The sequence below is a fragment of the Camelina sativa genome, chromosome 17 (assembly GCF_000633955.1).
Source record: "Camelina sativa cultivar DH55 chromosome 17, Cs, whole genome shotgun sequence".
NCBI classification, from domain to species: domain Eukaryota; kingdom Viridiplantae; phylum Streptophyta; class Magnoliopsida; order Brassicales; family Brassicaceae; genus Camelina; species Camelina sativa.
Genome location: NC_025701.1, coordinates 12,739,097 through 12,749,997, shown reverse-complemented (window position 1 = coordinate 12,749,997; position 10,901 = coordinate 12,739,097). Strand labels below are relative to the sequence as shown.

Sequence of the window (10,901 nt, the reverse complement as noted above, 5' to 3'; positions counted from 1 at the left end):
TCTCAAGAGTTGAGAAATAGACGACGGAGAAGAGAAGAGAGCTTCGTCGTCGTCTTCTTCTTCGTCGACTCCATGAATCTCATCAAAACGGTTCAATACCAGTCCACCATTTCTCAATTTAACCGTTTTGCCCCTACGCACTCCTTTGCTTCTTCATCTTCTTCTTCGTCTTCTTCTCTGTCACTCTCTCTACAAAGACCCAGAATCTCTCTAGTTTCTATCTCTAACCGAAGCTGTTTCGCAATCTCGAGCGTCTCTGGTGCTTCTATCTCAGGTATTCAAGAGGATGGGAAGAAAGAAGAAGCCGTGGAGGAAGGAGATGAAATGGTTTATCAAAAAACGCTAAGATTAGTGGAGTGTGCCATGTTCGCTGCTGTCACAGGCCTCGTTTACTTTCTCAGCAATTCTCTCGCTATTGAGGTTTGTTCACCCCATTTTACTAATTTTGACGAATTTTACTAAAATCCATTAGGTGTTCTTCTAGTTCACTATCTCCTTTTGCTATAAAGTTTAGCTTAAAATTTCAGAGGTTCTAGTTCATATGTTCTCTAGACTCTGTAATTCTCGTTAGGATATAGAGTGTTGAGCTTCTGACTTGGGTTCTATACGATAAAGCTAAGTTTTTTGTTGCATGGTATCGCAAAAAAAATGTAGACTTTGGAAACAAAGATTGGATAGAAGTAAGTAACTACTTATTCCTTTTATTAACACTCTTGAGTTAACACTTTTGAGCGCAGAACTACTTTGGATGTTTCTTCTCGCTGCCAATTGTGATATCTTCGATAAGATGGAATGTTGCAGGAGGCAGGAAGACAATGGTTTGTTTGTAAAGAGCCTTCTTCTTTCATATATTATTAATATAAGGAATTTCAAATCTTTGCGGATATGTGCTTCAAGTCTTTTGTTTGTTTGTTTGTTTCTCAGGTTGCTACTGTAATGCTGTTGTTCATATTATCAGGTCCGGTCAAAGCATTAACTTACTTTGTAAGCCTCCGCTTTGCTAGTTTCTCAAGCAGAGTTTTATCTTCTTCTGATACTTCAACCTGCTCCTTAATCTTATATCTTTATTATTTCCCTTATTATTACTTAACCATTGCTTTAACTTGTGGCGATTTATCTTGTAGCTTACTCATGGTCTTGTTGGGCTTGCACTAGGATCCTTGTGGAGGTATGTGAATTCATAACTCCTCTCTATCTTGTACAGTTTCTAGTTGTCCACCCCATCAAAAACATACATCTTAGTATTTTCCTGTCTTTACTCTTGAAGAAAATGACTGACGTTATTGAAATAGATTACTTCAGTGTAACTCTCTTCATTTGTTCTACTGTTCTCAGGATGGGGGCAAGTTGGCGTCTCTCGATCTTCTTGTGCACAATGGTGAAATGTCTGCTTCCTGTGATTACACAGTACAATCTTCATTTCCTTATCTCTCCCTGTTTACTTGTATTATCGTGTTTCCTCCCACGCAGGTTCGAGCATTTGGTCTCATAGGCTATGTTCTGACATCATCGTTTTTAATAAGAGAAAACATTCTCGCTGTGGTAAGCTACCTCTTTCCCTCAAAAAGCTATCACTCTTTTTCACCTAAAGAAACTCTTGTAAAAATAATACGACCTCTGCACTGTTGTTGCAGATCACAATTAACATCCACGCCGCTCTGTCTTATGTTTTCACGGCCATGGGCCTGAACATAATGCCTTCAATGAGCTTCATTTATATGATATTTGGGACAGTGGTACACAATCTCTTTATCCCCCTTGTCTGTGTTTATCTCGAGAAATTAATAAGAGAAGCTGAGAACCCTTTGCTTTGATTCTCAAACAGCTGTTGCTAAACAGTGGATTCTTTGTGCTGTTGCTGCATCTGCTATACTCCATCTTCCTCACAAGACTCGGAATGAAATCCTCGTTGAGATTACCAGCTTGGTTGGACAAAGCTATATGATCGGGATCAGATTCTCTGCTCAGCTCCTCCTATTTTTCGCAGATCCCTTGGAGAATCCAAACATGGTTAGAGCAATTCCGGTGGAACATATGTAATACTTACTTATAAAGTTGGTGGTGGTGTCTTTATGCATATACTGTATGATGGTTAAAAAGGCCATATGGACTCAGCTCATCAGTCATTATCACCTTCTATGATGAAACAAACAACATCCATGATTCAACCCAATGTAAAATCAAGTAGTCGCATTGTATCATTCTCTTGGTACATCAATTTTATGGGTAATATATTCTTTTGTCATTGCAAAGTTGAAGACTGGATTTCTTTGGTAGTTTTGAATCTTGGTATTATATTACTTAGCATATCTAAACCGGTGTTGAACATATTCTGGATAATCATTTTATGCGGACAGGCCAAGGATATGTCTCATTCTAGCAACTCTTGCTTTTCCTTTGAACGAGTATAATGATAATACTGGATGCGTCTACCAGACTATAAACTTGCTTTTTATTTGGTACTTCTCTGTGTAACATTGCAACCAGGTCTTTTGTTGATACTTGTAAGAGAACCCAAAGAAGTGACTGCTAAGCTAAAAACTAAATTTATTGAATAAATTAAATTGAGAATGTCTTCCAAACGACTAGTTTAGCAGGAAGAGAACTGGTCTCAGTGTCCACGTAGAGAAACCAAGGAAGCTCACAAAACGCCTCCAGTGAGAAATACCAAAAGAAAAGAACAAAAAAAAAGAGAAGATCCCATAGTGGTTATAGATGTTATTGCCGCTTGTTAATGTAGCTCTTGATCACTACAATGCCTATGCTGCAAAAAGCCAAGGTTAACACGAGGGGGAGCCTCTTAGATTCCACATTGGACAAGAAGAAGCTTTTGCTTGATCTGCCTCTGCTATTGCTATTGCTGCTCCCTGTTCTTGCTAGGCGTGACCTTTCTGCTGAGTTTTCTCTCATCAGACTGCACAAATTATCCAACTGATGCATCACTTGGCGCTGTCCACGTGATATGGTGAATATCTGGTTGCATCAGAAACAGGGCAGCTCAGCGTTACAAAGCAATGCAATAAAATCCAAATTTATAAACGAGAGTTGCGTGAGGCTACTTACCTCTTCCATTAATGGTGAATCCTTGGCTAACTGAGAGGATGATGATGAGTGGGGCATTATGGAATATGTCAAGCAGCCATTGTCCAGACCAGAAATGAAATGCGAAGTAGGAGCTGAGCCATTGCAGACTTCAGTTTGGATTGACAAGCTCTGCTGAGTTGGAGAGTTTTTGTTGCAGCTCAACTTTGAATTTAGCTCTTCGATCCGACTTGTGAACTCATCCATTCTCTCGTTGAGAGATGATATTTGTTCTGAAAGCTGAGTCATAAACCCCTAGAAATAGTTGAAAACCAGAAGTGCACCTTTAGGTTAAAAGGGAGAACTTCAAAGTTGCCAAAAGGGAATGAAAGAGAACAAATTTGAACCTCATTCGCTGGCGAGTCATGATTTCTCTCTTCGTACCTCCTATCACTTGAAGAATAACCAGCCGGCCTGGACAGATTCTTATCTCTTTGGGTTGAATACGAGTGTGACATGCCTCTGTGTATCATAAATGGCATAACTAAGGACACATGGGTTGGAAGTAACAAAGCTTTCTCATACACTCCTCAAAAGAAGTGTACCTTTTGAGGTTCTTATTTCTCATGGCTACTCTATCTGCAGACGCTCGCAAGAGTGCTTCCTTTGGGCTTGAGCTAGACACCAAATCCTCATCTAAGCTAAGCTTGTTCTTCAAATCATCTGGTAGCGCCTGTAATGGGAATTTAAATCAGGACCCGAAATAACATGTAAACGAAACAAAGTTCATAAACCCAAGCAGAAAATCATACCATTACTTCGTTTATTAGTTTTTCCAGTTGGATCTGTTCAATATAGGTGCGTGGAATGTACGATCCTTCCAATCCTAGCTGCTCTGCAGTACTCTGTACAAGTTGTCTATCTTTACCTTGCACCTGATTATAGCAAATTTAGAAACTATCTAGTCATATTCTTGGATAAAGAAATTTCATAGTAACTGGAAACAAGAGTGTCATCATACGGCCAAATAATTGAACTATATACAATTCCTTTTACATGTATTATGCTATCAATTTTCAAGTAAATGGTGGTGAATAAGTTTAGATAGACAGACCTGCATGTAGTGACGATTCAATTGCTCAAGCCAATCGATTTTCACAAACACCTTATCGGTAGCAAATACATGGCTGTTCCTTTTAAGTATAGTTGCTATTGTGTATCCCAATGCCATAAGCCCACCAAGTAGGCGAACACTGACTTCAAATGTGATCCTTGGTGATATGACAAAAGGGGTATCCGTAACCCATTCCTGGATTTCAAAGCCAAGCACCACAGTTATGCACCAGATATTAAGCATGCTACCATTAACAGAATCACAGGAATGCCAGCTTTTGCAGATATTGAAAAGTCATATTGATGAGAACATAGAAAAAAAAATTCTGAACAAACCTCAAACATAAGGCTGTACTTTCCATCTTTATTCCGCATCCTCAAATATGATTGACACGTCTCTTGATCTTCACCCGGAGGAAGGAGATATATATCATAGGTCTCCTCCTTCGTCTCTGTATGTCCTTCAGAAAGGACTTCCTTGATCTGATCAACAGATACATCCTTTCTTGACTACAAGAAGTAACAAAAAAAAAAAAGAACTTCAGTTTACCAAACGCAGACAATAGTGGAAGACTGCAAAGCATTGATTATAATTATAAAATGGATAGAGAGGTGATTTGTCAAACCTTCAAGATGTATGTCGGGCTCTGAAAACCAGTGAAGGGGTTGAATTTATTGATGATTTTAATCTGAGCAGTCTGGAGATCTGGCTCTATGAAAGCTTTGTACATTGGGTATACCTGCATAAACAGTGAAGTTGTTACTATACACAATCCAGCAGCCCATAATATACTACACCAATAATAGCTACAGGAGAGGACAAACCGTTTCAGATATCTGATGGATAATCTCCTCAGGCTGTTGGCCTGCACGTTGAATGTCACGGAGAACCCGTTTAACAAGGTCAAAGTGAACTCCACCAGTCACAGACACACGAAGATCTAACAAAGGTCGCAGTTTTTCACTCAAAGCATAGATCCCTTCAATAATCACAATCCGAGAAGCAGGAACATCAAGGGTCCTAAAAAAATCAAAGCATGGCATTAAAAACATTGTCTTCAGTGGAGTAACCGAAAACAAAATACAAAGGTTAACCATGCTGATGTAAATGTAATATCGAACTTTTGTGACAACGGAAACCAAGTGGGTTGTTTATTTAGATAAAAGTACAAAATGGAATCAACAAATGGAAAGTGGTACAACCACGTCATCCATTACCTGAATCCAACACGAGAGCTGGACTTAAAATCATAAATGGGAACCTCAACCTGCTTTCCTTCCTTTAAATCTTCAAGATTCTTGAGCAATGTGTCGTAGTCCGTCAACCGTGGATCTAATTATCAAAACAATTGCAATAGCTCAATAGAGATACATACATAAGACTTCGTTCCTCCTGAAACAAAAATATCAAGATGATAAAAGAATTTGTTACCGTCAAAGTTTCCATCAACGATCCGACTGGCGTCATTATAGTTGTCCATAGAAATGACAGCAACACTTGGGAGAAAATTGAGAATCTTCTCAGTAAAAACAGTCTTTCCAGCACCAGAAGGTCCAGCAACACCGACCAATATAATCCCATCATTCTTCTGAGAAAGCAACTGACAAGCACGGATAACCGCAAAGAAGCCCTTCTCAAACGACAACCGATCTTGAATCGGAACAATCTCATACCGAACAGAGTCTCTTCTCTTAACCAACTGGACTTGATCTTTCAACAGACCATGTCTCTTCTGATGACTATCGATACCATTGCTATCTTGACCCATTTCAGCCTGCAAGAAAAGAACAAAACTTGCATTTAGAAACCAAAGCCAAAACGCATACACATTCATGAGACTGAATTTGTACGGAACGTTTTAAAAAGGAACAGTCACATGTACACTTGATGGAACGAGTCAACAAAGACTAGATAAAAACAACACTCAAATCAAACGTTTTTGTGAGAGTAGAGGAAACAATTATCAAAACTTATCATAAAAGATGCAGGGATACAATGGGTATAATAAACCAAAACAAGGCGAAAGCTAGAAACGAATCCAAAAATACTGTTCGATATCAAAAACATTCATATAGCAAGCAGGTGACGGGGGATCACACAAGACAACCCAGAAAACAAAAATCGAAAATTTACGCCGATATCTCGGAGTTTGTGTGTGTGTGTTGGGGTTGGGGGGCACTCACAAAGGGAAAAAAATCTCGAATCGGGGGGATGGCTCTCTTCTCCTCACACACTATGGCAGAGTTAAAGACAGAACCCCAAATTCAATTAAACACAGACGAATCAGGGTGGGGAAATCAGATGATATTATTTTCAGAGCCTAATTTTTCGAGGCTATCAAAAGAGAAGAATCTGCGAGAAAAAGATCTCTCTCTCTCTCTCTCTCTCAGAGCCCAAAAATTTATTATAGAGAGAAGAGAATGAATGTGAGAAAAGAGAGAGAGAGAGAGAGAGACAATTTAATACTTTTTGATTCTCTTTCTCCCTTTTTAATTATTTTCCGTTATATTTTTTTTTTTTTGTTTTTTCACAAGATTGATTCAGATTTCTCTAGTGTTTATCTTAATTTAAACTATAACTAATATTTGTTGATAATAAAAATAATTCATGTTGTTTTTCCCTTTCGGATATATATATATATAATATATTTTTTCACACTTAATTGCACTTGCAAAAAAAAAATAGTAGAAATGTTACAATGTTTTAGAATTTAAAAAGTTTAATATAAAAACTAGGATAACATATACACTGTTACACTATTATCAACAAAAATATATATTTTAGTCTTCGAGAAACTAATCAATCCGTTGAACGAGAGTTTGGAAGATAACGATTTGTACAACAATGTAGTGTCAAATTGTGTCAATTAGATAAACAAACACACTTGAATTACACTACAGGAATATATATATATATCTATTTGTTTTTTAAAAATATTATATTGCTCTTTTTTTTTGTGAAATTCAAGTGTGTTGTTTTACATATTCGTATAATATTTTGTATATATATATATATATATATCTGTAGATAATCATAATACTAATCAAATCTAATGCTAGATCATTTATTCTGTATACATGTGTGAGAATCAAGAAATAAAAGTTTAAATTGGAACCAAAAAAAAAAAATAGGAGGAAAAAGTCAAGTAGTAAAAAGGAAGAGTAAGAAGTGAATTTGATGACAATGTGACGACGAGGATCCACATGTTTGTTTGTGTGCAATTTGCTTCTCTCTCTGACTTGCTCTAGTTACAGTTTCGTACACTCTTAACAACACTCACATGCTCGCCTCTCTCTCTCTCTCTCCCTTCACGATCACATTCACATTCACATTCACGACCCCAAAAAGTTTTTATCTTTCTTTCACGAGTCGAGTAGCTCTAGGTTCACTTGTTTTTCATACGGCTCCCCCCCCCCCCCCNCCCCACCCCCACTTGCTCTAATTTTTAATTAATGAGTGTAGAGAACATCGGTTTTGTTCATTTAATCCCTCATAAATGTGCAATCTGTTTCTTGTGGACTCTGAAAATAGTACTAGAAAAAGGTGAAACGTAGGTTAAAGTAAAACAAAACTTGGAAAAAATAAAATAAAGTGAATCATATGATTAGAAAAGGAACAGACATAAAAATACTTAATACGACACTCCACTTTTCGCCTTTCGGCATTTCCCTAATTCAAGAAAGCTTAATGATTATGATAATTATGATATCAAAACAAGAAAAAGAAGAGGAGCCGTTCATGGGGCCGTTAGTCTACATTTCTAATTTTTGTTAATTAGCAATTAGCTATAGTGTAGGTACGTTCATAATTAAGTTAGACTAAAAATATTGCTTCATAATCTCATCTTTATCCTTCTTCTTTTTTTTTGTTAAAGGATTTCTCAAGATTATCTTGATGAATCTATAAATATATATTCTTAGATTCATAAGAAAAAGTACTACGTAAAAAAATTATATCATTAAAAATGAAAGCATAATTGATCTAACTCATAGAATCTGATATGTTACAAATCTTTAGAGTTTTTTCTTTTTTGTTTTTTTTTTGGTTGTGTATAAAAAGTATGCTTGTGTATAACACGGACGTTGTTTACAAATATGTTCTGAAGATTTTATGGGTTTTGTTACGTCTATCAACTCAACTCTGTCACACCACATGTCTAATTTAGAGCTCTCTTAGTGGATCCATTATTACATACAGTATTTACATTAGTTCCAAACTGTTATAAATTTGTGTATTAAAATCAGGGTTAAAACGTCTATGAAACAAACAAAAAAGTGGATTAACGATGTTTGGAGTTTGATTGTTATTTTTTCCCCTTCTTTATGGGTTATATGGACCTGTATCATTCTCTATCTTTTCTAGATTCACATTACTTCTTTTATCTTTGTTTAGGAATCATATTTAAGACTTAAAATAGGGCCTCAACAACATTGTGACCCCAATAGGTTGTGTTTAAGCAAAGGATCAGCAATCTAATGAGTTTACAATCAATCTTCAGAATTGCTTATGCTTAATCCCAAAGGATAAGCAATATATCTAATGAGCTTTTAAGCAAAGGCTAATATTTGATTGGACGTCTACAATCAATCTTGGTGTTCATCTTCTTCACCTTCAGAATCTACAAATTAAAGAATAATTGAATAGATTAGCTAAGACAAAATATTCCGTGTTATGTAGTTACAAAGAATATAATCATAATTAAGTTGTTGGGTTACATATATATGTATGCATATATATAGATCTTACCGGAACGAATGTCTTTAGCGATATTGCCTTTAGCACGAATTTGGCTGATGAGCACACGACATATCAAGATCCACCAGTAGATGTGAAGAATCTGTAAGCAATAAAGAAGTGTGTTGAAGACATAGTAGAAGACCATAAGGGATGGTCCAGTTTCCATCAAATGCTTCTTGTCCCAGTACTCCATTTTCACTTTTATTGATTCGTAGCTGCATATATAGGTCCATTTATACGTAGAGATCAACCATAAAGAACATAATTAGATCAATTTACATTGAAATATATATGTAGTAAGTTTAGGGGTTAGCTAGGTTAACCTAGTGCTCCATAGGATCCAGAAAGGGTAATAGATGAGTCGCAGAACGGTCCACGAAAAGAAAAATAAGACAAACGAGACGCTAGTTATGGCTTCTGCGCCGCTGTATTTGCACATCTTGCCTATCTCTAGAAACACGTCGCTGATTTCGTGAAGTGCCAATATTACAGAACCTATACGAGCAAATCTAGTAAAGAAAAAGGATAAAAAGGAGGAATTTAAAGTTAAGAGTCTGGTGGACTCATAGATCGTTGATAAATTACAATAGGAGTGTACGTACGTACCTGAAAACGTAAGACAAGATGATGAGGGATGAGGTTACAATGTGATGAACTAACATGACTTTGAAATCAGATGGTCTTGTTTCCCAAAAGAACAAAGCAAAAAAGGCATATACATTTAACCCTCCAACAAACATATACATTCCCTTCATTTTCAACCTGCGAAAAAGCCGGTATCAATACTCATAAGAAAATAAGGTTTGCGGCATAGTGGACAGTGTCTTGCGTCTCAAGTAGCACATTTAATTTAAGTTAAGGTTATTCTTACTTTATCTTTTGGTCAGGCCATATCTGGTCTCCTGGTCCCAACCAGAAGCATCTTGTGTCTTTAAACCATGGCTCCTTATAAGTGACGTGGAGAGCAAAAGCTTCAACAGAGAGAGAGCACAGCCATTTCCAGGCCGATTCTTTGAATTTGGCTATCTTATTTCTTCTCTCGCTTGAATCAGCGCATTCTTCTCTAGGACAAACCAGCCGTCTAGCGACTCTCTATGATGAAATTGCGAACCTCTCAGATAGGTTTCTCATAAGAGATTACTTGCTTCCCAAGTCAATGGATACTAAGAGATAGAAGACAAACAAAAACTAGACGGTTACCTCGAATATGAATCTGTCGAGGATTAAGCGAAGAAAAAGGAAGAAGGGAGCAAAGAAGATGAGGAGCCAGAAATCAGAAGAAGCTGGGTAAGATTCTTGATCCCAATCCCGGTTCAGGAGTTTCAGATCCATCTAGTCAAGATCCTTCAGAAGAACTACATGTTTGGCGTTGGTAGCATTATTATTCTGTTTATCATTTCTTGTTCATCGGAGTCAACCCTCTAAACATGGTAGAAAATTAAAAGAGAGTATCTCTACTTGACTTTACTTTTGTTAGATACTGTAAAATAAAGAATGCTAGTACGTAGTGATTCTCCAAGTCAGACAGCACAAAAGAGAGTAAACCGGGCCAAACCCTGATCAAACCATTACGTATCAAATAAACCAACATTGGTTTACCCTACCCGCGCTTAAGTTCTTCCTAACCATAAATATATTGATATTTATATTTTGTCGATCGAGCTAATCATTTTTTAATTAAGATTGTGGATCATTTGAAAGCTAGATATTAAATGTAAACGTCAAATTAACCAAACAAGAAAAGTATATAAGAAACCATAAATGAGTGAGAGGGGGTACAGCCAATGAATGATTTTGGTGTACACACCACCTTCTTTATAAGCCATCTAGGAAAGGAAAGTAAGGAAACAACATGTGTGAGCAATTAAAAGAATACTAGGTACCAATCCGCACTATGTGCGGAATAAATCGATTTAAATAAAATATTATGAGTAAAATTATTATTTGAGATTTAAGATTCATTTGTATAAAATAAAATGTGTAATTAAAGTTTTCTCGTTTAGTCAAATTTGCGTTTATTTTCTATAAA

The 10,901-nt window shown here is 36.6% G+C and overlaps 4 protein-coding genes across 6 annotated transcripts in view; 1 reads left to right on the top strand and 3 right to left on the bottom strand.

The window, feature by feature from the left end:
- On the top strand, positions 7–2,258 carry LOC104756924. Its single transcript, XM_010479585.2, has 8 exons — positions 7–420; positions 738–818; positions 925–984; positions 1,125–1,168; positions 1,336–1,378; positions 1,471–1,542; positions 1,635–1,736; positions 1,826–2,258. The coding sequence occupies exons 1-8, from the start codon at positions 73–75 to the stop codon at positions 1,943–1,945; spliced, it is 870 nt and encodes a 289-aa protein (XP_010477887.1). The 5' UTR covers positions 7–72; the 3' UTR covers positions 1,946–2,258.
- Positions 2,531–6,566, bottom strand: LOC104756923 (uridine-cytidine kinase C-like). Of its 2 annotated transcripts, none has more exons than XM_010479583.1 (12): positions 6,319–6,566; positions 5,567–5,909; positions 5,353–5,467; positions 4,960–5,155; positions 4,761–4,874; positions 4,471–4,644; positions 4,136–4,330; positions 3,834–3,956; positions 3,627–3,754; positions 3,429–3,543; positions 3,064–3,336; positions 2,531–2,973 (listed from the first exon to the last, which is right to left on the bottom strand). In XM_010479583.1, the coding sequence occupies exons 2-12, from the start codon at positions 5,901–5,903 to the stop codon at positions 2,719–2,721; spliced, it is 2,025 nt and encodes a 674-aa protein (XP_010477885.1). In that variant the 5' UTR covers positions 5,904–5,909; positions 6,319–6,566; the 3' UTR covers positions 2,531–2,718. The 2 variants fall into 2 exon arrangements, with proteins under 2 accessions (XP_010477885.1, XP_010477886.1); XM_010479584.2 differs by lacking the exon at positions 6,319–6,566 and adding an exon at positions 6,269–6,287.
- On the bottom strand, positions 8,514–10,312 carry LOC104756922 (LAG1 longevity assurance homolog 3-like). 2 transcript variants are annotated; one of them, XM_019239282.1, is made up of 6 exons: positions 10,073–10,312; positions 9,744–9,964; positions 9,479–9,634; positions 9,194–9,381; positions 8,882–9,118; positions 8,514–8,753 (listed from the first exon to the last, which is right to left on the bottom strand). In XM_019239282.1, the coding sequence occupies exons 1-6, from the start codon at positions 10,202–10,204 to the stop codon at positions 8,719–8,721; spliced, it is 969 nt and encodes a 322-aa protein (XP_019094827.1). In that variant the 5' UTR covers positions 10,205–10,312; the 3' UTR covers positions 8,514–8,718. The 2 variants fall into 2 exon arrangements, with proteins under 2 accessions (XP_019094827.1, XP_010477884.1); XM_010479582.2 differs by having other exon boundaries at positions 8,882–9,087; positions 9,196–9,381; positions 10,073–10,311.
- LOC104759432 (ASC1-like protein) overlaps positions 10,563–10,901 on the bottom strand; it is a 1,673-nt gene continuing 1,334 nt past the window's right edge. The window contains exon 5 of the mRNA XM_019238905.1: positions 10,563–10,573. Coding sequence (XP_019094450.1) covers positions 10,563–10,573 — 11 coding nt within the window. The remainder of the gene's footprint in view (positions 10,574–10,901) is intronic.

Excerpts from the sequence above, each read along its gene's own strand:
- LOC104756924 (XM_010479585.2), top strand. The coding sequence starts at position 73 with ATGAATCTCATCAAAACGGTTCAATACCAGTCCACCATTTCTCAATTT. Across the intron at positions 421-737 it reads GCAATTCTCTCGCTATTGAG|AACTACTTTGGATGTTTCTT; the intron begins GTTTGTTCACCC and ends TTTTGAGCGCAG. Across the intron at positions 985-1,124 it reads TCAAAGCATTAACTTACTTT|CTTACTCATGGTCTTGTTGG; the intron begins GTAAGCCTCCGC and ends TTTATCTTGTAG.
- LOC104756923 (XM_010479583.1), bottom strand. The coding sequence starts at position 5,903 with ATGGGTCAAGATAGCAATGGTATCGATAGTCATCAGAAGAGACATGGT. Across the intron at positions 4,875-4,959 it reads TCCATCAGATATCTGAAACG|GTATACCCAATGTACAAAGC; the intron begins GTTTGTCCTCTC and ends CTGTTTATGCAG. Across the intron at positions 4,645-4,760 it reads GCCCGACATACATCTTGAAG|TCAAGAAAGGATGTATCTGT; the intron begins GTTTGACAAATC and ends TACTTCTTGTAG.
- LOC104756922 (XM_019239282.1), bottom strand. The coding sequence starts at position 10,204 with ATGGATCTGAAACTCCTGAACCGGGATTGGGATCAAGAATCTTACCCA. Across the intron at positions 9,635-9,743 it reads TGGCCTGACCAAAAGATAAA|GTTGAAAATGAAGGGAATGT; the intron begins GTAAGAATAACC and ends GCTTTTTCGCAG. Across the intron at positions 8,754-8,881 it reads CGCTAAAGACATTCGTTCCG|ATTCTGAAGGTGAAGAAGAT; the intron begins GTAAGATCTATA and ends TTTAATTTGTAG.